Here is a 23,214-nt window from a genome sequence, read left to right on the forward strand (position 1 = left end):
CTGAAGGTGATTGCAATTGACTTATACCACTTTGCCCACAAATAGAACTAAAAAAGTGTTATCCATTGGTACAAAATACTTGAGTTTAAAAAAAAGACCTTTGCCACTATGGATCTCAAGGGCTCAAATAATCCACCCTTCTACCACTGTTTATGACAGCTATATTGGTCTTTGGGGCTCAAAGTGACGTGGCTTATTATTTTACCGTACTGAATATTTGTTTTCAGGTGTGTATGTCTTTGCAGGAAGGGGGAGGTGAGCCGTCAGCGAGTGAGCCGTTATTAAGTGAGCTTCCATCAAGTAAGCCCTTATTATGTGAGCAGACAGTAAGTGAGCTGCCAGCAACTGAGCCCTTATTATGTGAGCAGACAGCAAATGAGCCATTAGTAGGTGAGCTGCCAGCAAGTGATCCATTATTACGTGAGCAGACAGCAAGTGAGCCATTAGTATGTGAGCAAGCAGCAAGTGAGCCATTAGTATGTGAGCAAACAGAAAGTGAGCCATTATTATGTGAGCAGGCAGCAAATGAGCCATTAGTATCTGAGCTGCCAGCAAGTGAGCCATTAGTATGTGAGCTGCCAGCAACTGAGCCATTAATATGTGAGCTGCCAGCAAATGGGCCATTAATATGTGAGCTGCCAGCAAATGGGCCATTAATATGTGAGCTGCCAGCAAATGGGCCATTAGTATCTGAGCTGCCAGCAAGTGAGCCATTAGTATGTGAGCTGCCAGCAACTGAGCCATTAATATGTGAGCTTCTGCCACCAAATGAACTGTTATCATGTGAGCTGTCAGCAAGTGAGCCATTAGCATGTGAGCTTCCAGCAAATGAGCCATTAGCATGTGAGCTTCCAGCAAATGAGCCGTTGGTATATGGGGGAAAAGAATTAGCTCTACCCACTAGCACCATTTCTCAAAATCATGCAAAAGCTGTGGTAAATAATGCTGTTGATATGTTCAACAATCAAGAAGAAATGGAGATATATATAGAAAGCGCTGAGGTAGAGCCAACTACAGTAGAAGTATTGAGCTTTGTAAGTCACATTTCCAGTTTAAAATTTTATTTATAAAATCTCTTTTAAATTGGTCATTTACAGTAAATTAGTGATTCCCAGTCAGTTAACTAAACTAAAATATGGACCACCAGAGAGTGCAGTTGAGGGTGAAGCCTATTTACCACGTAACATTGAAAGAACCAACAAGGACCGAGCATTTTTTCCAAATCTAATAATTGATAAATAAATGATTACCGGTACATTAATATATTTTAAGTACAATACTATCACGTTTTGCTCTGTTAATTTCTGTAATATATTAATATTATATACTTAGGCTTGACAAATTTGTCTCCACGGTGGAAATTTATACCAGTTGATTTAAAAATATTGTTTAGTAAATTTTAATTACGGTCGCCACAGCCTGCGATGACGGCTGAGTGGTAGTCAACGGCCAATGTTGCAGCGTCGTGCTAGTCTAGTCTTAGTATTGGCTGCTGCCAACTGCATACTCTCGTTGCCCATACTGTAGGAAAAATCAATAAACAACATTTATGTGTATACAACATAACCTTTAGTATAAATGCTTATTAACCCTTTGGGGTTGGATGACTTATTCCATTTAACAAATTTTTCTGTTGTAATTGAATAAATTAGATGTAATTTATTATATTGAAGACTAGCTTGTACCCGCGGCTTTGCCCGCGTAAAATAAAAGTGAAAACTAAAACAAATAAATAACATAAAATAAAATAAAATAATCCTTTTTCTTTTTAATACATTTTTATTTGAACAGAAAATCTTCAATGGAGAACTTGATGATGCTTTATGATGTTTCTGCCTAATTCTGTTACGATCAACCTGGTTCCATTGCACAGTCTTGGTGCTTCTAAATTTCTCATTAGGATCACTGGAGCTCCCGCCTTTACCACCAGCTGGTGTTGTGGTACACCAGCTAATTCCAAAGAGTTTAAAAACTCTTGTGGATAGTTAACAGTATCATCATCTGTGATGGCAGTATCAATTGATCGGTAGACATAGGTGTTGCCGTCTAATCTCTGGATGATTTTATTGTTTAACCTGGAAACTGTTTCATTTTTTGGAGCCAATATTGCTCTTTCACACACCCACTTATCGTTCATGATATTTTTTTGGAGGTCAGGGAAAACTTTGCTAATTAGTTCATCTTCAGAGCTCATAGGGTGACAGAATTAACTTGTTAGAGCAATTTTGCCTTCCGAATCGGTTTTAATTTGATCTTCTCCAATTGTCAATAGATTTTGGGCAAATGTGCCAGCGTCTTCATCATTGAAAAGTTGAACTCACATGTTGGTTCTAAGGTACAATTTTTCTGTCTTGGCCCACAAACAAGATGATTTTAAACACAAACCAATTTCATCTGCGGGGGTTCCTCTCTCAATAACAGGCAATGTTTGCCTAAAATCACCAGCCAACAAAACAACTACACCACCCATCAAAGTCGAGTTGCCCCGAATATCTTGTAGAGTTCTGTCCACTGCTTCCACTGCACGTTTGTGCGACATTGTGCACTCGTCCCACACAACGAGTTTGCACCACTCCAAAATTACACTCCGTTCACTACCTTTACTAATATTACATGTAGGCATTTCTTCCTTTGTTAGGTTAAGAGGCAGTTTAAATACAGAATGTGCAGTGCGTCCCCCAGTTAGTAAAGTTGCAGCTATACCTGATGAAGCAACAGCTATAGCAATAGCAATATTGCCATCTTTTCGAACTTGTGCCAAAATTAAGTTCAATAGAAACGTTTTTCCAGTTCCTCATGGTGCATCAATGAAATAGATACCCCCGTCTTCAGTTTCTACTTTTTGTACTATCTTTATAAATATTTCCCTTTGATCAGGCAATAGCTTGGAGACTGATTCTCGAACTTGAGTTTCTAAATCCACCCTATCGTAGTTGTTAAGTTCTCTTATAACGTCATTACAAAGTTGCTCATCTCTTTGTGGCATAGGTAATCAAAAATCGGATAGTTTCCTCCCTGCTATTGAAGAAACTTCGTCTTCTATTATCTTAAGTCCTTCGTTATGAATGCGGCCTTCTATAAGCTCATCAACCTCTTGAAACATATGGGCTATATCTTCTGTTAGTGCTGTTTTGTATTTATTCCACATCTGAAGGGGATTAGATAGGCCGCAAGTACTGATCATAATAGCAAAAAGTTCTCTGAGTTTTGCTGGTGAGCGACATAGAACCGCTTCTTCCATTGTGTCATCCCAATGATTGTCATGCTCCATCAACCCTAACACCTCACACGCCTCTCTGAATGTTGAATACTCTTGTCCATTCACTTTCTTGAGGTCATTATAAAGCTTGTTGGTCCTCTAACCTTATTTAGAAGCATGTGCAAGCAGAAGCATTCAAAATTACTTACATGCACCGTGTACACTCGGCCCAGAGCATCTCTTGATTTCACTCCCGGCCAGTTCTCGATGGACGTCCCTTGAACACGACGCTTCCACTCTTTTCTAGTTGGGTTCCAAGTGTAGTATTGTGGTGTTTCGGCGTACAATAATGTTTTTGCAAAATTGTCATTTTCACATAAATGGAAAAAATGTGTCAGTGTTGTCTTTGGGGGTGTCGTAATTCCCTCTTCAAAGTTTTGATCCGTATAGTAGACTATTTCACCATTAGGTAAGTGTACTGCCAAGTGCGTGACAGTAGGATGTCTCTCATGAAGTGGCAGTCCCAAAAGACGCCATGCAGCTTCGTTGGCACAATGTTTTCAGGCTCAACGGTGATAACTGCCTGATCGCTCCTTTTATTAATATACTTGCATATGTACTGAATGGCTTTCACTGAACTACAAAACTCTACATTTACATGAGCCTTGAAGATTTTATTTTTAACAGAGGTGAATAGGGGACGATCCAGCCATTGTCAATAATAATCTCTTCTTGTCTACCCCGAATTTTTATAGAGGTAGTGTATCCTCCATCTTCAGGTGCTCTCCTTCTGTTCTCGGGATATCCATTGTCACTTGTCTGTATATCTTTTATTAGAGCTCGGGGGATACTGTTTAGTGCACTTTCTGTTCCTCATACATAGGGACGTTGGATTATGGGACCTACCATGTTCTTAAGCACTATGTTGTGCAGGCACATATATGTTGATGAATCTGGGATTTCAGCGCTTATTATGTCGTCAATATTGTTCGCATGTAATTTTTCTTTGAGCCACAATAATAGGTGTACGTGAGGCAGTCCACGTTTTTTGCCATTCGATACTATACATGAAACATTGTTCCTCGCCATAAATTCTTCCTTTTGTAAGAAGAGACACTAACTTTTGAACTTTAATCTTAAATACAGGGGCTTTAAGATCGTGCCTATCAGTTGGTCTTTGGCCTGGCATAAGCTCCTCTGTAATTTCAACCCAACCAGGATTGCATGTTAAAGTTATAAATAGATCAGGTCGCCCATATTTACGTACATAGGTGAAAGCATCTTGTGTGTACTCATGGAGGTAACGTGGACTATTTACAAAAGAAGATGGAAGGATCACAACTTTCCCCAAATTATTAGGATTCACGTTAGGTTCACCTCTTATAGCATCTTGAAGATGAATGTAATTCTCTGCTCGCAGTTTCTTCTGGTTTAGTGATATAAATCTTAAGCGTTCGCTTTCCACCTTCACATACATATCCACCAAGAATTGGTTAAGCAGTTGCTTACATCGCAGCAGTAGATTAAAATCATTATGATGCACCATAATGTGAAACGCATAAAAATACATACACCATACTCTTTTGTTAGGTGTGTGGCATCCAGTAGCGGGGTTAATTTGTGGAATGTCAAAATGATAACCTTCCTGGCCATTCCAGAAAATTACAGGATACTGGAGAGCGTCATAGAATCTATGAGTATCAGAAACTCGAATCAACGTGTCGTTTCGTTTACGTAGGACAATGTCCCGACTTGTTGTATTTTCACCATCTGCAATTATAACAGCCGCTATTTCGTTGGTAGTAGGTGCGTTGTAGCGCCTTTCATGTTGTCCACGCAAAACCCGATCAGGATGTATTACTAATTTACAACTTTCATCAGGCATGTTCTCAATTGCGGTTTTAAACTCCTGGACCAAAGTGTTGTTTTCATTTAATACCTGTTGAATCTTTTCTATTGTCCTTCTTTGAACACCTGGAACAATCCGACAACGTTCCTCAGTTTCATCGTCCCCCAAAAAATACAGTTGCAAAAACTGAGGCTTGCTGTTTAATTCAGGAAGCAATGATCCGATTCGGTGGTATACTTGTCCTTGAATCGTATATGTTGGATAAAAACCAGGCATTGATACAACTTTATCGGCTTCAAAGGACGTCATGTGAAAGCAAGAGTTGTACTTTCTAATGTTGCTGAGGAATTGACGTGATTCTTCTGTATCATTTATGAAAAGTTCTCTTAATGGTTCTACTGGTTCCACCAACCTTGGAATAGATATCTTACCTTTTGAACAACACATCCCCTCTGGTTCTTCTTTCCACCTCAATGCTCCACAGAAAACACATTCTTTATTCATTCTATCAGTTTTTAGCTGCGAATGGAGGTGGTATTCAAATTCTGCATCATAGTTGAAAGCTGCACATTCAAATCCAGCCCAGATATTTCTTGCTAAAAGCTGACGTCTGCGTGCTGCACTCTCAGCAATTGCTTGTCTACGTGCCTCCCTTTCTTCATTTGTCTCCACAGCTCGCTGTGTGGCTAGATACTGAGAATGTTGTTGCCGTCTAGCTTCAATCTCTTCTAGGGTTTCTGCTGCTCGTTGTAAGACCATATACTGAGCATGTTGCTGTCGTCTATTTTCAATCTCTTCTGGGGTTTCTGTTGCTCGCTGGGTGGCTAGATACTGAGCATGTTGCTGCCGCCTATTTTCAGTCTCTTCTGGAGTTTCTGTTGCTCGCTGGGTGGCTAGATACTGAGCATTTTGCTGCCGCCTATTTTCAGTCTCTTCTGGAGCCTCTAACTGTCTGAGGACTACCTGTCGCTCAGCCTGCTCATGTCTGTGCTGTTCTGCTTGAGGCGATTCCTCTCGAATTCTCGCTAACTTCATCCATCTTGCTCTTTTTGAGCTTTGAGAAAGGTTTGATTTTCTTTTAGACATTTAAGAACACTTAGTTTAACGAAAAACTAAACTGAAAAGCTTCATTTTTACACTTAAAAGTTTAAACAACCAACAGAGAGAAGTTTGGTTAAATATTTGAATGTGTTTAGAATGAGTTTAACTTGCATACAATTAACTCAACTGCAATATTTTAAGTCAATGAACCAAACCACATATATATTTGTTAGTAGTTAATGTATTATTGCAATTCTACTATTTTTAACAGCATTTTTTTGCGAGTTGGTTGAAATTAGATGTTGTCATAAATACAAAAAAAGTAATAGCACTGCACCCTGTTGGTAAACCTTATAATTGGTTAATGATATTTAATAACATAGAACCAACTTGTGTATTTGAAACAGCTTACAAAATGCTTTTATTCCTTTGAAATATGATTACTTTTATAAGGTTAACATGGGAAACTCCAGAGCCAATGGAGCGGAGCCCGAAAGGACTTTTGAGATAAGAATGCGTCTATATGTTAATCGGGAAAGTGAGCTATCATCACACCAAATTTCAATCCCATCCGACCGGTATTTTTGGCGTTCACTTGTCACAAACATACATCCATACATCCAAACTTTCTCATTTATAATATTAGTAGGATAGTAGTAGGATTAAAAACCACGCTTGTGTAAATCAATAAAGCTTGCTAATAAAGCAAGTGAACAATGACCAATTAGGGCAAAATTTGTTATCAGATTAACAGAAATTTCTATAGAAATCGCAATTTTGCATTGTTTATTTTTATTTGTAACAAAGTAATATCTTTGACTATTATTAATACAACAACTTCTGTATCCAATAGTCAATGGTAATATGTTGCAGCAATCAGCCCTGTTATGATTATGAAATATCTGGTACTGCATATGTTATGAAAAACCAACCGAGAAATATAATAGAACATTTTCTTAGAAAAAAGGAAACAAACTCAATTATTTATTAACTGGGTCAATTGTGGAGATTACGAATTGGTATTATGTCTGTGTTATGGAGACAGCCATATATATTTTTTCCCATTTAATTACTCTAGTAGTTTTAAATAAAAGTTTATAGGAGATGGATTAACCTTAGGTTTTCTTAATTCCTCTTCTTAAAATTTAAAAAATAATATCTGTCGAGTACATTTGAGATTTCACAAAGACAACACAGTTAAATTTTGGTAGCTTTAATAGAAGGCTACAAAATAAATTTTGTTTACATGAACCGTTTTTGTATTTAACAGGAACCAGCCATGAAAAAACAAAAAAGAGAGTCAAATGCTGAAGAATGTAATGTACCATTGGAGAACATTAAGGGAACTAATATAACATCTGGAATGCATGTTCTTCTTGAGATTCCTAAGCCTTCTACACAAGTCGTAATTGAAAAAAATAGCTGCCATATAAAAAGGGTAAGTCAAACATTTTTTATTAGAGTGTGTTATAGGCTTTATTTACTTGTAAGGCCAAATTAAGTATACTACCAAATATTCAATACTACTAAATATTGAAAAGAACTGACATTATACAGTGTGTAAATTAAGTATTGGAACAAATGTGTATTTTTTTAACCTAAATAGATAGAAATATTCTGTTTGTGGCATTGATTTTTAACAAAGGATCCACAGTTTTTACATCAAAAATATTTTTTAACGTCCCTTACAGGGTAGGGGGTATTGGTGACTTATTTTTTTTAAATAGCAACCCCTATTGAGTGACCCCTCATTTCAAAGGCTTTGTCAAAAGAAATATGAATATTGTTTTGTGCACCAACATTTGTTGAAGCACAATTTGCCCTATGCATAATGACAATGACAAAGGACTTAAAATACCTACTTTGTATGGTCGCCATTTAATAAGAAAGTATTAAAGTAGATGAAACTCAATTGCAAATAATTAATTGTTCCTTTGACATTGATATTCTAAACATATTAACTAATACTTTTTCTTTGAAATGGTGACCATACAAAGGTAGGTATTTTAAGCCAAGTATGAATGGAGATGAGTGTAGGATGAGTAGCGTGATCTTGTAGTCGTGTTGGTGACTAAGGCCGGCATATTCCTTAGACACAGCTGTTAATTAATAGCCCATACAGCTAATGGCAACTAAGGGACATACTGTACAGTTTATAGTGGAATCGGAACCACATTTTTGCCTTGGTATTATCAAATTGGTTTAATTATCAGGATAGCACTGCACATAGTTATAGTACTCACTAGTGCGGACATTAATCCACACCAGGGAGTATCACATACACAGTGCAATACAGTAATAATTAATCCTAGTAGCTCGATTACAGGACAACGCAACCGTCCCAGTCTAATATACTGTTGTTTAATTGCAGAGAAACACAGATCTTAAACCATAACTTTAAAGATTTTGTAGCTTATTTTAATGACAAAAATTGATGAAAATGTACAAATAAACACACTGAATTTTTGTAGTTACTAGCTCCTTCTTCAGTTTCTGAAACTTTCATTTATAGACGAAAAGAAACAACAACAGGCTTTGTAGATTTCGGGATTTTAGAGGGGGTTACAAAGTTCCGGATTTAGCCAATTACGCGTACCCGTTCATATAGATTGAATGTCTACATATATGTGTACCACGGTCACATAATACATGTCACTTAATACATATTTTGATTAATAAGTTAATATGATATCTGCCCTTGGTTGTAGATTCATGACAACCGAATTTTAACAATTTTATATAATTTTAATGAGTCATTATAAACAATGGGAATGAATTTAAACAACTTAAGTTCAAAGATGTAATTGATCTTTTTGTTTCAGATGATGGAGATAAATGCTATTGAAGGAAAATTTTGTTCTGTTGATTGGTGCTTTAGTACTAGTATGGTTGATGAATTTATTAAGTTTTATTGTTTCCCATCTCATGACAAAGACCTTTGCAAGCAGTGGATCCGTTATTGTGAAGATGAGTCTCTCTACCAGCTACCACCAAATCAATTACTTTTACGAAAAATTTGTGAAAAACATTTTTCTGACAACTGTTTTATAAAAAAAATATTGAAGAATACTGCTTCCCCAATTCCAGTAACTCCACTTGATGATGAGCTTTTTTTATCAGTAAGTTGTTTAATTAATCGAGCACATTTGGCTTTTAGTGTTTTAGTTGTTACCATTGTCGCACATTGATAATAAATTCCCAAGTTCATTCTTTCTATCAGCGTAACATATCGTCACAACAATAGTTTTTTTCATATTTCTATATACTAAAATGTGAAGAGGGTTTTTGCCCAAGATTTTGAATCATTTAGATATGTTCCTTCTGTAGAAGGAAAGACAATGATGAATGGAGGTAAATGAATGTTGCAATGTTAAAATAATCAAGGCAAAAAGTTATGTTGCACAACTAACAATTGGCACCATACTGTTGAGAATCTCACAGATAGTATCAATGGCTACTCCTTGGGCAAGTTAAATAAGAGATACGTCTTAACTTTTACTTTGTGCCCCTAATATGGACAAAGTATTGTTTTTTAACATTTTCGAGTTGAAGTTACCTATATACAATTTACATCCTCCTGAACCCATAAAGTGGTTTTCAAAGTGATGTGTGTATGTGTGTGTGTGTGTGTGTGGGTGTGCGCGCGTGTGTGCGATTTGGATGATATTTTGTTTGTGGGTACTAATCCATAATGCTTCCAGGTGTTTTTGATTTGTTTTTAAATTTTAATTTTCAATGGTTATTTTCCCATAAAAATTAATAAAATAAAGCAAACAAAATATAAAATTTTCTCAAAAATGGGCCGAACGATTTTAATTAAAATTTGATATTTCCTTTGACCCTTAACAAGTTGCTACAACCCCCAATGCTGTACTAGTTTTGATTAAAATTTAGTACATTATAGTTCTTTGAACTCTTAGCAAATGGTACAACCTCTTTTGTTTTAAAAATTAAAATTAAAAAGTGTTTGTAACATTGTAACTTAGTGGTATTCCCCATAATAAATCATGATACACCACTGCAGTGTTGTAGCCAGGATTTTGTTTGGGGGGGGGGGGGGGTAAGGAATAGTCTCTCAGGATAGGGGGGTCTGGAGCCCCCCGGAAATTTTTGTATTTCAAGGTGCTAAAATGCAGTTTATGAAATATGTTTCTGAAGGCTGTAATGTAGAGAATAGTTTCAGTGTAATACCACTAAGAGTTACCTTTAGCTGTCTAGAAATCTTTATGAACAAGTTAACAAAACATAATTACTATCCTGACATTATTTTAATATGATAAATCACATTAAAAAAACTTCACTGTTACGAATTCTGAAATACTGTTCTTTAACCCTCCAAGTGTCCATAGTAATGGTATTAATGTCCGCCCATTTATTACACAATTGCAGGGTTTTATTAAAATGTATCTTAGAATCTTAAAAATAATGTAAAGTATACTGTTTTATATATTATTTAGTTTGGGAAATTATGGGTTCAATATAAAACATTACAAAAAAATTTTCAACAATTTTTGTGGGGTTAACATTTCTCAAAAATTATAAAATAAACGAAAAAAATTATTTTTGCGCTCAATAAATTTTTATAATTTATAAGTCTACAAGTATTTTAAAATAGCCACTTTGTTCTAAATTTTATAAGGATTACAAAAATATAATGAAGTAAATTTGCAAATAAATAAGTTATGGGTGAAAAACAGATTTCATACATTTAGCGTTAGCTAAAAATGCATGGCCTAACCATAGCTAGGAATCTAGCCGACAATGTACATCAATATCACTACCTACTTCTTCAGAATCATCAACCAGCCCTTCAAAATCACTTAAATCTTCTTATAATGCACCATGTATATCACTACTTTTTATTTTTAACACTAAAACAATGATAAACGTAATAAAACACATCAGTCATCGGTGCGAGGTTAACCAAGTTGTTTACAAATACGCACGTCAGCTGTCTGCTACAATATTTTCGGAACTAAAATGAAAAGCGTCTAGAAACAGACATCAGGAGAAAGCTTAGAATCTGCCGAAAACAACGATACCAATCTCGATCCAGTTCAATCTGATTCAGTCAGTCCCAGAGCCTTCGCCGTAAACGATGTTTGTGTGTCGCAAAAGCGACGCATAACACCACGGCGGGTGTGTTGTGCGTCGATTACGCGACGCTTAACACTCGGAGGGTTAACCCTCTATCCGCTATGAGTCGCGATCGCGACTATTTTAACCCTATTTAAAACGCTAAAGTCGCGATCGCGATACCTTTTGCAGCGCGTCACTATTACAGCCAGAAAATCAATAATCGTCGCCCGATTTTAATAGTTTTCATATAGTACTGAAGAGAAACAGTCAGTTTATATTTAGAAGGCAGTCGGCAATCCAAAAACGAATATTATCTGTTTTATAAGTCTTTGGATTTTGTGGATTGTTGCCGTTGGTCAGCTGTCGTCTGCCGGCATTGACTGTTGTCTGTTTTGTTGTTGTGTACGACTGTTTTACAATCCTATATAGTGTTTTTGTTTTATTAGAACATTATAATAGAAAAATTATTTATAAATGAGTGAACTAAGCAATTCTAGTGCTATTCGATATGCGTTGAACGCTTTTGATGACTTAGAAGATCTTGAAAGTGATGCCGACGATCCTGATAGTGACATTGGTCAGAATGGTGTATGTGAAAATTATGAAAGCTCTGATGAATCTCTTCTTGATTTTTCATCTGGAAGTGGGGAAATCTGGAATCCTGGACCTGAAGACTTTGATAGTGATACTTCAATTACTGATGTTGAACAGGCAAGAAATGAAATTTCCAATTGTAGGCCTACCCTATCTCTAGAACTTCCAGCACCTCAGGTGAGTGAGCCTCACAGGCCTAGTAGTACAGGACAGTTATGCAAAAAAAGACCCTAACCTAGAACAAATTAGTTCAAAGGTAAACTCTTCTGGAATGTGTTTGGGACACACTCCTTAACATTTCCTGAGAATTCCCAAAAAATCCCACTTCAGCAAAATCCGCCATCTTAGAAAATGGCGGCGAGACAAATCAAACTTGCAAGGTTTTACGGAAAATGTTATAACTACAGATTTATTCTACTTAAAATAATCGTATGAAGCTCAAACTACTCTAAAGAAAGTTTACTTCAAGAAAATAACACATTTATTGGTATTTCATAGTTTTAATATATAATAATTGTAGCTTAAATACGATTTTTGTTATTTCAAATGTGTCTAGTTCATTTTTTTCTGATTTTACTCCGTTAATACATAAATTAGGTATATACAACCCAGTTAGTAAAATGAAGAGCTTTAAATTTCAAACAATATACATATGACTTTTGTGATATTAGGCCAACAATCACGCCAATAATAAGAGATTGAATGCACCAGTGTGCGCAGCGCGTAGGGCCGTGGCGGCATGGCACCGCGGCCGACCTACAACAATCATCCGCTAACCACTGCCGAATTCGCAGTCAAATATGTGGAAAACGTTGTATGATGTGTAATTTTATACAACAATGCATTTTATGATGAACGATAATATTTGATCACATTCACTAAATACTTCTTATATGATCAATGCTAAGTTTATTGGTTTTTGATCTGCAGGAACCAATTAATTATCAATTATGGTTTTTAAAAAACTTGATGCTAGTGATGGCAATTATACCTTATTACTTGGAATTTTGCAGACATTTATCATTACTTTGTCTTTACTAACCAGTTATGGCAAATGTCCGCAAAAATACTGCTATAATAATTAATTAAAGGGATAATAAGATATTTAATATTTACCTGTAACTATTGTTATGATATATTCTTGACAAAGAATTTTGATTTTATTTACATATTTACAATTGAACAGGTTAATTTTAATGGTCTTAATTTCCCCAAAGTCCCGCAATAATAACGGTACTAATCCATTAGGCTCAGAATTAATGTTCTTTACATACAAATTTTGTTTGATTTTGGATGAATTAAAGCAAAATTCGAGTTTTTTAATGGTTTTTAAAAGACTTGATGCTAGTGATGGCAATTATACCTTATTACTTGGAATTTTGCAGACATTTATTTTACTTTGTTTGTAATAATTGGCTATGGCAAATGTCTGCAAAATTCCTACTATAATAATTAAATAACCTATAATAAGATATTTTAATTGAACAGGGTAATTTATCTTTTCATTGTTAAAGATTTTCATTGTGCCTTGCCGTTAAAAACTGCCTTAAAATCCTGCAATAATAACGATACCAATACACTAGGCTGAGAATAAATGCTCTTTACTTTAATCTTTTATTTTTATTTTGAATTAATAAAAAAATCTATTAAAAAATTTAAATCTGAATTTAACATAAATTTACGTTATTTGTAATAAATGCAAGAATAGACCCTTGTCATGTTTAATCTTTTGATATTTGATACAATAATTACTTTATGGTGAATAATGTGAATATTATACAATAATGGTTTAAAAAGAATACAACATAGATAATTTTATCAGATAAGACTGGGACGCATCACTGGCTGTGTATTCTAACCGGAATATGAATGAAAGATGACAGTGGGATTGGTTATATGATATATTTTTTTTAATAGATGTATTAATACGACAACTGCCTTGATTAAACTACACACAGAATAAATATCATTCATGTAATCAATAAAGTTTGGTATTTTAAATTTTCTTTCTACTTTATTATTCCGGTTTCGAACTATGTTTTAATGCTTGTCTTAAATATCCTTTATAGCTTTAAAAAAATATACGTTTATTTTCATTAGTAAATATTGCTTAATGTGTCTAATAATTGTTATTAAAATTAAACTTATGCATATTAAAAATTTTTATTCATATATGAATTTTTTTATTCTTGATTTTTTACACTTATTAAAAACCAAAGGACAATTGTTGTTAAATTTTAAATAATTTAGGACCTACGATAAACATTGACTCTTAATTTCTCATCTGTGTCGCTTGGTTCCCTTATGCATCAAGACATCCAATTAAAAGTAAAGAAAATGATATATTCGCAGCATAGTGGATAGGTACCGTTATTGTTATAGGTTACTGAAAAATAACTAATAAGGAACATGAAGCCAAGTGATTAACATTATTTGTAAAAGCAATACAAGTTTTGAAAATTAAATAAAAAATGAAAAGATACTTTGAATCATTGTACACTATAGATTGTCCAGTTGTCGAAAACTCGATTAAAAATACGTAGGCCTACAGTTGGATTTTTTTTATCTAGAATCGGTTAAGGTATGTTGAAATATCCTTTTTGGCTGAAAGTGAGTGTGATCATGTGTTCAATGTTCACATGTCAATTTTTGAGGTTAAATCGAAACAAACAAACTGGCATGTTGTCAATTAGGGACAATTTTGTATTACTTACGAAAAAATATTAATTTAAGATCAAATTAATTAATTTAGTATATTGTCTGATTTATTTAAAAGCATTGAGTATTTTGGGTACTGCATTTTATAACCCAAACTCGAATCTTGCTTTAATTCATCCAAAATTAAACAAAATTTGTATGTAAAGAACATTAATGCTGAGCCTAATGGATTAGTACCGATATTATTGCAGGACTTTTGGGCAATTAATACTATTAAAATTAACCTGTTCAATTGTAAATATGTAAATAAAATCAAAATTCTTTGTCAAGAATATATCATAACAACAGTTACAGGTAAATATTAAATATCTTATTATCCCTTAATTAATTAATATAGTAGTATTTTTGCGGACATTTGCCATAACTGGTTAGTAAAGACAAAGTAATGATAAATGTCTGCAAAATTCCAAGTAATAAGGTATAATTGCCATCACTAGCATCAAGTTTTTTAAAAACCATAATTGGTAATTAATTGGTTCCTGCAGATCAAAAACCAATAAACTTAGCATTGATCATATAAGAAGTATTTAGTGAATGTGATCAAATATTTTTTTGTTCATAATAAAATGCATTGTTGTATAAAATTACACATCATATAACGTTTTCCACATATTTGACTGTGAATTCGGCAGTGGTTAGCGGATGATTGTTGTAGGTCAGCCGCGGTGCCGAGCCGCCACGGCACTACGCGCTGCGCACACTGGTGCATTCAAAATCGTATTATTGGCGTGATTGTTGGCTTAATATCACAAAAGTCATATGTATATTGTTTGAAATTTAAATCTCTACATTTTAATAACTGGGTGGTATATACATAATTTATGTATTAACGGCGTAAAATCAGAAAAAAATGAACGAGACACATTTGAAATAACAAAAATCGTATTTAAGCTACAATTATTATATATTACAACTATGAAATACCAATAAATGTGTTATTTTCTTGAAGTAAACTTTCTTTAGAGTAGTTTGAGCTTCATACGACTATTTTAAGTAGAATAAATCTGTAGTTATAACATTTTCCGTAAAACCTTGCAAGTTTGATTTGTTTCGCCGCCATTTTCCAAGATGGCGGATTTTGCTGAAGTGGGATTTTTTGGGAATTCTCAGGAAATGTTAAGGAGTGTGTCCCAAACACATTCCAGAAGAATTTACTCTTGAACTAATTTGTTCTAGGTTAATCGCTATCTGTCCTGTACTATAGGCCTAGACCTAGACAAACTGAAGCTGATATTCCTGAAATTGCTCCTAATGATCCTGATGTTCCCCCAGGACAATTTATTGGGCCCATAAATGTAAGCTTGAATCCTAGATGGGTAAGAATATATCCACCTGAACGGGAGTTTGATGTAGAGGAGAAGTTTGAAGTGAGACACCCAGGAATTAGAAATTGCCCACCCCGTAATAGTAACCCTATTGAATACTTTTATCTTTTTTTTAGTAATCTTATTTGGCTGCTGATAGTTAGGAATACAAATGCCTATGCTAACAAAATTATAAACACAAAGAGAAACTCTGGATTGCTTGGGCCTAAGAGTAGGCTAACTAGGTGGGTCGATGTGACTGAAAGGGAAATAAAAAAGTATGTTGCACTAGTACTCAATATGGGGTTGATCAAGAAAAAAAATATAACAGACTATTGGAGCAAGTCTAAATCTCAAGCAACACCTTTTTTCTCTAGTGTTATGTCCCTAAATAGATTTGAAGCTATACGGTCGATGTTCCAAGTCAGTTCTCTTCGTTTTATTCCTAAAGACCAACCTAATCATGATCCTTGGTATAAAGTAAGGTTTTTCTTGGATTCAATGAATGCAGCATTCAAAAAATATTTCATTCCTGAACAGAACATATCTCTTGACGAATCAATGATAGGCATGAAGAATAGGTGTGTTTATATCAAGTACATGCCCAACAAGCGCCATGCCAGATTCGGTATCAAAAAGTTTGAAATTTGCGACAGCAAGACTGGGTATGTTTTACATACTGAACTTTATCCTGGCAAGGGCTTTTTAGAAGGCCAAGATGGAAATGACCCTTTTACTCAAAAGGTAGTTATGCATTTGATGAGAAAGTGTAGTTTGTTGGGAAAGGGATACCATTTGTTCATGGACAATTACTATACCAAGATCCCAGTGACACAAAAGTTATTAGAACACAAAACATACCTAACTGGCACAGTAAATAAAAAGTCAAAAGATCTTTCGAAAAAGGTAATTGAAACTAAATTAGAACCCTTGCAAAGCATTTATTTCAGGAAAAAAGAAATTTTATTGGTAGGTTACAAGCAGAAAGAAAAACGGAAACCTGTATATTTGATTACTACTGGCTGTTACGCTAAAGACGACATTGTAACGAGTAAGAGTGGGAGACAAGCACGTAAGCCAATCCTAATCCATAAGTACAACCTAAACATGGGGGGAGTAGACTCAAAAGATAAATCTATTTACCATGTATCAGGTTCCAGGCAAACAAAAAAATACTGGAAGAAAATTTATGACAACATAATGGACATGGCACTATTTGACGCATGGATTCTCTATTCCAAAAATACCGACAGGCCACTGAATAGGCATGACTTTATTGTAAGTATAATAGAGTCTCTAGTTGAGGGGGATGAAGTCCCTGTCCAGCAAAATGAGAACCCCATGCCTGGCCCTGGAGGGGATATCGGCCATATACTTACTCGGCTTCCAGGTGTAAAACTCCGTAGATGTCTTGTGTGTGCTGCTGAAGGCAAAAAGTCTAGAAGCCATTTTTACTGCCCAGGCTGCAATGGGGGAGTACATCCAGCCTGTTTCCACAAAATGAACCACTTTTGGAGACCAACCAATAGAGGGAGGCCTAGTTTGCATGACAGGGCAGCAGCGGGAAGTGATTCTGACTAGTTTCGCGCTGATTCTGACTTAGTATAAGCTGAATAATATTTTATGACATTTTCAAGTTTTATTTGGACCTTTTATGTAAATAGATTTTGTTTTTAGCATAAGGAAGTAAAATGTTTGGATGAAAAAATGACTTTTAGTGCAAAATGAGAAGATAATAAATGAGAGAATAATCTAGACACGATGAAGGCAAAATACAGGGATTTTTAGCCCAAGCGCCCAATTTGTTTTTTGCCTATCAGATACTCTTAGTTACATTTGAACTATAAGTGTTGTACATCATTCTTTTCAGCATAAAATTGTGCTTCTTTTATATGTAATATGAAGTCCCTAATGTCAGTCTTGAAGTGCAATATATGTCACCTAAGATGGAAAATGTTTTTTTTCGACAATATATTTTCAAATTTGACGAGGCTCCTGATACTCCAGAATATGGTAAGTCCATCATGTTTGTCATTAAAATGTTCCTTGATCTATACAGAATAAAATGATATATAATATGTTGGTGTTTTTGGTAATAACTAACTTATAAATTATATGTAACTAAATATAACGCAAAAATGCCCTAAAACCCATAGCGTTTTGGACAAAAATGGTCAGCGGATCTAGGGTTAATTCATTCAATCAGATGTTTTCATAAACACGTCGCCAAATGTTAAAACACGAGACTGACTCTTCTAAAAGGGATGGTCTTTAAATAAAACTCAAAAAACATAGAACAATACATTCTGTTCTATTTCTTATTTAGATTAAAATTAAAAGATCAAAAGAAACTAAACTGTTTTTAATCAAGACATTAATACAAGACAATATTATTAAAGAAAGTAAATAAAAAACATATGGTTAAAAAATAATTAAATAATCATAGAGGTTGAACATCTTTCCCTTTGAGTTTTTTTTTTTTTTCTCAAAGTTTATTCTGGAAATCGTTTGGTTGGTCTTATAATTCTGCCTCTTGATGATTTTTTAATTGCAGCTTCTTGATTGGGAATTGTTGATCGTGAAAAAGATTTACTGTAATCTTGGGGTGTTCTAGATGGAGTAGTAGTTGCTTTTTCAGTAGTATTTGATAGGGACGAGTTGGTTTGAGTAACAGTAGTAAATGGCAGAGTATCTGGCATTGTATCTTTAATGGATAAAGGAATAGGATTGTTCGGTTTGGTTGTATTACCTTTGTAAGGCAAAAGGTGGTGTCGATTCCTTCTCAACGTAGTGTTTCCTGTCTTAACCCAGTATGACCTTGGCTCTTGTCCTAAGCTGATAATAATCCCCTCTCTTTTTAGGTCTTGGATCCATACTTTTTTACCTACAGGCAGCGATGGAAGTTCTTTTGTAGCGTAGCGCCTATCGTAGTTTCTCTTGTAAGATGCTCTGTAAGTATCTTCTTTTTCCTGTAGTTGGGAGAGATCGGGTTTGATTTCAAGTTTTTTAGGTAAAACAGGCAGATTATCTCGCAGTGATCTGTTGTATATTAGCTGAGCAGGACTGTATCCACTTGTGGATAGAGGTGTATTGCGGTAGGTTAGGAGGGCCAAATATGGGTCGTCTTTGTTTTTCTTTAGCACACTCTTCGCTATTTTGACTGCAGCTTCAGCTGCACCGTTACTTTGGTGGTAGCTTGGACTGCTCGTCACAAGTTTAAAGTTATAGCTTTGAGCAAACTTTTTGAATTCAGAGTTTTCAAGACCAGTGTATCTGGTAGCAAACTGTGTACCACAATCAGATCGTAGCTCAATTGGTATACCGTGACGGCAAAATACAGATTTACATTTTTCGATTATTTCAGCAGTTGACAGGTTTTTTAATGTAGCTATTTCAAAATAACGTGAAAAACAGTCAGTGATTACTACGAACCATGTTCCTTCAAGTTTAAAGAGATCAATCGCTGCCTTTTCCCAAGGACGAGATGGAAGCTCACTGGGCAAAAGGGGTTCATGATGTTGTGTTCTATGTTCAGTACATTTAGGACAATCATTAACAAATTTCTCAATGTCAAGTGACATTCCTGGCCACCACATACTATTGTTGGCTCTAAGTCGACATTTCGTTATGCCTAGGTGGCCTGTATGTATTCTTGTCAACATTTCTTGTCTAAGAGTTGTCGGGATTATGAGACGTTCTCCTCTAAGCAATAGTCCGTCACAAAAAGAGATTTCATCCCGAACTGTGAAGTATGGCTTAAGATTATCGGGAATCTTAGTTTTATCAGGCCATTCAGTTGAGCAGTAAGATTTAATTACCCTGAGTTCTGAGCTAGCCCGCTGTGCCGATGCAATTCTATCAAGAACCATGTCAGTTACATAGGCAATGTTTCTTGTTACTGTGTGGATGGCCAGTTCAACTTCCTCATCCAAATCATAACTCTCATTAGTTGCTACAGGGCTTCTTGAGAGACAATCAGCAGTTGCTAAATGTTTGCCAGGAGTATATGTAACATTGTAGGAATATCTCATCATTCGAAGTCTGAGCCTTTGAAGACGGGGTGTCATATCATTGACCTCTTTAGTAGTCAAAATACTTACTAAAGGTTTGTGATCTGTTTCCAACGTGACGTGCTTGCCCACAATATAGTCTTTAAACTTGTCACAGCTCCATGTTAGAGATAGAGCTTCTCGTTCAATGTTAGAGTAGTTTCGTTCAGTTTCGCTCAGAGTACGTGAATTATAAGAAATAGGTTTCCAATTTCCATCTGTTTGTTGTTGTAAAAGTACTCCACCCAAGCCTTGTGTTGATGAGTCATCAGAAATCATAGTTGGTTTATCCTTGTCATAGAATGCTAGTTGAGGTGGAGATGCCAATAATTCTTTAAGTTCATCGAATGCTTTCTGTTGTTCAAACCCCCAACACCATTCGTTTTTTCTACTTAGAAGGTCGGTAATGGGTTTTAGTAATCTACTTTTGTTAGGTATGTATTTGCCAATAAAGTTAACCATGCCAAGTAACCTTTGTACACCCAAAATATCTGTTGGAGGTGCCATTTTTCTTATAGCTTCGACTTTCGTCTCATCGACTTTGATTCCTGATTCGGATAGATGGTGACCTAAGTAGGTTAAGGAGGTTTGAGAGAACAAACATTTGTCTCTGTTTAAGGTGAAGCCTGCACGTTCAAGTTTGGTAAGTACTTCTTCTAAGAAATAGTCATGTTCTTGTTGAGTTTTCCCCCAAACAATTATATCGTCCATGTGCGCAAGTGCATTCATTTGACCTTTAAGGGTTCGATTCACGCATTCCTGGAATACTTCTGGTGCAGATGTTATTCCAAAGGGTAGTTTCAGAAATTTAAAGCGTCCAAACGGTGTCAGGAACGTTGTCAAATCTTGGGATTCTTCGTCCAATGTGATCTGCCAGAATCCATTATTAGCATCCAATTTAGAGTAGCATTTTGCTTCTGAGATTTGGGCAAGTGTTATGTCGATGGGTTGAATAGGATAGTATCTTCGTTTGACGCATCTGTTTAATTTAGTAAGATCCACACAGATGCGAACTTTGTTAGAGTCCTTCTTTGGTACAACAACCATTGGAGAGCACCAGTCTGTGGCATGGTGTACCTCAGCAATCACCCCCATTGACACCATTCTTTCAAGCTCTTCTTTAGTAGATTCCCAAAGAGGAAGAGGAATCCGACGAGGTGTGTTGATTGCAAATGGATTGGCGTTATTTTTCAGTTCTACTTTGTATTTAACATCAATAGAACCTAAGCCTTCAAACAATTTAGGGTGTCTGTTATACCAGTCATTACAGGATGGCTGTATTTCATTGATTCGAGCAAGTAACTGCAATTTTTTTATTGCAGGTTTACCTAGAAGGGGTTGGGAAGTGCCCTTTGAAACATATATAGTCTCATAACATGTTTTGTGATTATGGGATAGTTTGACTGTAGCAGTTCCCAAAATTGACAAAGCTTGGCCATTTGCGCCGCTAAATGTTTTGGATGTGGGATTCAGTTTGATTTTCTTGTTCAATTTAATGTCGGAAGGCAAAATCGTTACGTCTGCTCCTGTATCAATTTTGAAAAGAACATCATCACTGTCGTTCATATTTAACACTACAGACCAAGGATCATCACGTACGGTTTTGTCAACAGAGCCAATTTGAGGGTCTATGTACTGAGAGCAAACATTTTCGGTGGGGTTTTCAAGGGGAGAATCATCATATTCAATTTGACTGACTTTGTTTGATTTGCAAACATTTGGGAAATGACCGACTTTTTTACAAAACCCACATTTGTATTGTTTAGCTGGACAGTTGAATCTTTTGTGTAAAACTGTCGAGCCACACCAAAAACATCTCTTTTCGACATTGGACAGGCTTTTATTGTCATAAATTGGCTTAAAGTATCGATTATTGTTTGATTTATCAGGAGAAATGTTTGATTTACTTAAATGTTGAGTGTTTTGGTTTATTAATGCTATGTCAGCCAAGTTTAGTGTTTGTTTCTGTCTTGTTAGTTCTTCAGATCTACGGATAGTGTTAATAGCTGTGTTAAGTTTTAATTCGGGTTCAAGTTGAAGACGATCACTTAGTGATTCGTCCTGCATACCAATAATCAAAACCATCAGAATCATCTCCTCTTCAATCTGACCCCAATCACAGTTTTTTGCATGATTGTGAAGGTCTGTGATGAAGTTCTCAATCGGCATGGAACCCTGTTTAAGTTTTAGAAACCTAGCCCGTTCAAAAATTAGGTTCTTTTTTGGAAGGAAATGATCGTCAAACTTCTTTAGAACAACTTTGTAATTAGATTTGTCATTGTCATTTAACCTGAATGAGTTAAGTATATCCTCTCCCTTTTCCCCCATACAGTATATAAGCATGTCAATCTGATGCTTACCAGAATGTAGAGCTAAATTGCTAAGGGAATAATACCTCTCAAAGCGAGTCTTCCATGTCTTCCAGTCGTGAGGATTGAAGGAAAAGGCTTCAGGAGGCTTAATGTTCAGGGATACGGGTTCTTCATTCGACTGCGCCATGTTCTATTTCTTATTTAGATTAAAATTAAAAGATCAAAAGAAACTAAACTGTTTTTAATCAAGACATTAATACAAGACAATATTATTAAAGAAAGTAAATAAAAAACATATGGTTAAAAAATAATTAAATAATCATAGAGGTTGAACACATTCTTTCAATTTTTATTCACAAGACCAACTATTAGAAACAAACAAAAAAGAAAACACAAAAAAAGAAAACAAAAAAGAAAAAAAGAAAAGAAAACAGAAAAGAAATTGCAAATGTAAATAAAAACATTGATGAATTAATTAATATAAAAATCATCTAGACACAGTCCATTTGCAACAATTAGCATTATCTCCTGCGGTCACGGAAAAATAATGAGCATCCCCTGTCGTAACGGAAACATCATCATAGTCTCCTGTGATCGATGCTGAATTCTGATCATCTCCCGCTGTCTTGTAGACATTATCGTCATCTTCTTCAATCACGGCGAAATTCTGACTATCTCCCTTGGCCGTGGAGACATCATCATCATCTCCTGTGGTCATGGAAATATCATTGTCGTCTTGAGCGATTGCGGCAAAAGCGGTAATTTTTCGATCGTGCAATCTTCGCAAAAAGTGTCTGGTATTGGTCGACGATCGATTCTCGATACCGATACCAATGTCCAAGTATCGGTGGTATCGAGAATGGACAATTGATATCAAGAATCAAATCATCCTTAATAATATAAAATAATATATCGGGGCCCCCTCAAATACAAATTCTTGGGACCCTTTCCCTGGATACGCTACTGTCCTGACGCTTATCCATGAAAGTTTTTTGGCAAGCTAATGTGAGAAAGTACAGTATGTGTCAGGTTGTTGATACTGTTCATTTATTATTATTTGAGCAATGAT

The 23,214-nt window shown here is 35.4% G+C and overlaps 1 protein-coding gene across 2 annotated transcripts in view; it reads left to right on the forward strand.

Annotated features, from left to right (window-relative positions):
* LOC129005318 (uncharacterized) overlaps positions 1–23,214 on the forward strand; it is a 127,512-nt gene that overhangs the window by 24,877 nt on the left and 79,421 nt on the right. For both annotated transcript variants that reach the window (XM_054434176.1, XM_054434175.1), the window contains exons 2-4: positions 246–1,034; positions 7,360–7,527; positions 8,912–9,208. In XM_054434176.1, coding sequence (XP_054290151.1) covers positions 246–1,034; positions 7,360–7,527; positions 8,912–9,208 — 1,254 coding nt within the window. The remainder of the gene's footprint in view (positions 1–245; positions 1,035–7,359; positions 7,528–8,911; positions 9,209–23,214) is intronic.

This window comes from Macrosteles quadrilineatus, unplaced genomic scaffold, assembly GCF_028750875.1.
Source record: "Macrosteles quadrilineatus isolate MER2022 unplaced genomic scaffold, UCM_ALF_1.0 Scaffold_19__1_contigs__length_3004403, whole genome shotgun sequence".
Taxonomy (NCBI): domain Eukaryota; kingdom Metazoa; phylum Arthropoda; class Insecta; order Hemiptera; family Cicadellidae; genus Macrosteles; species Macrosteles quadrilineatus.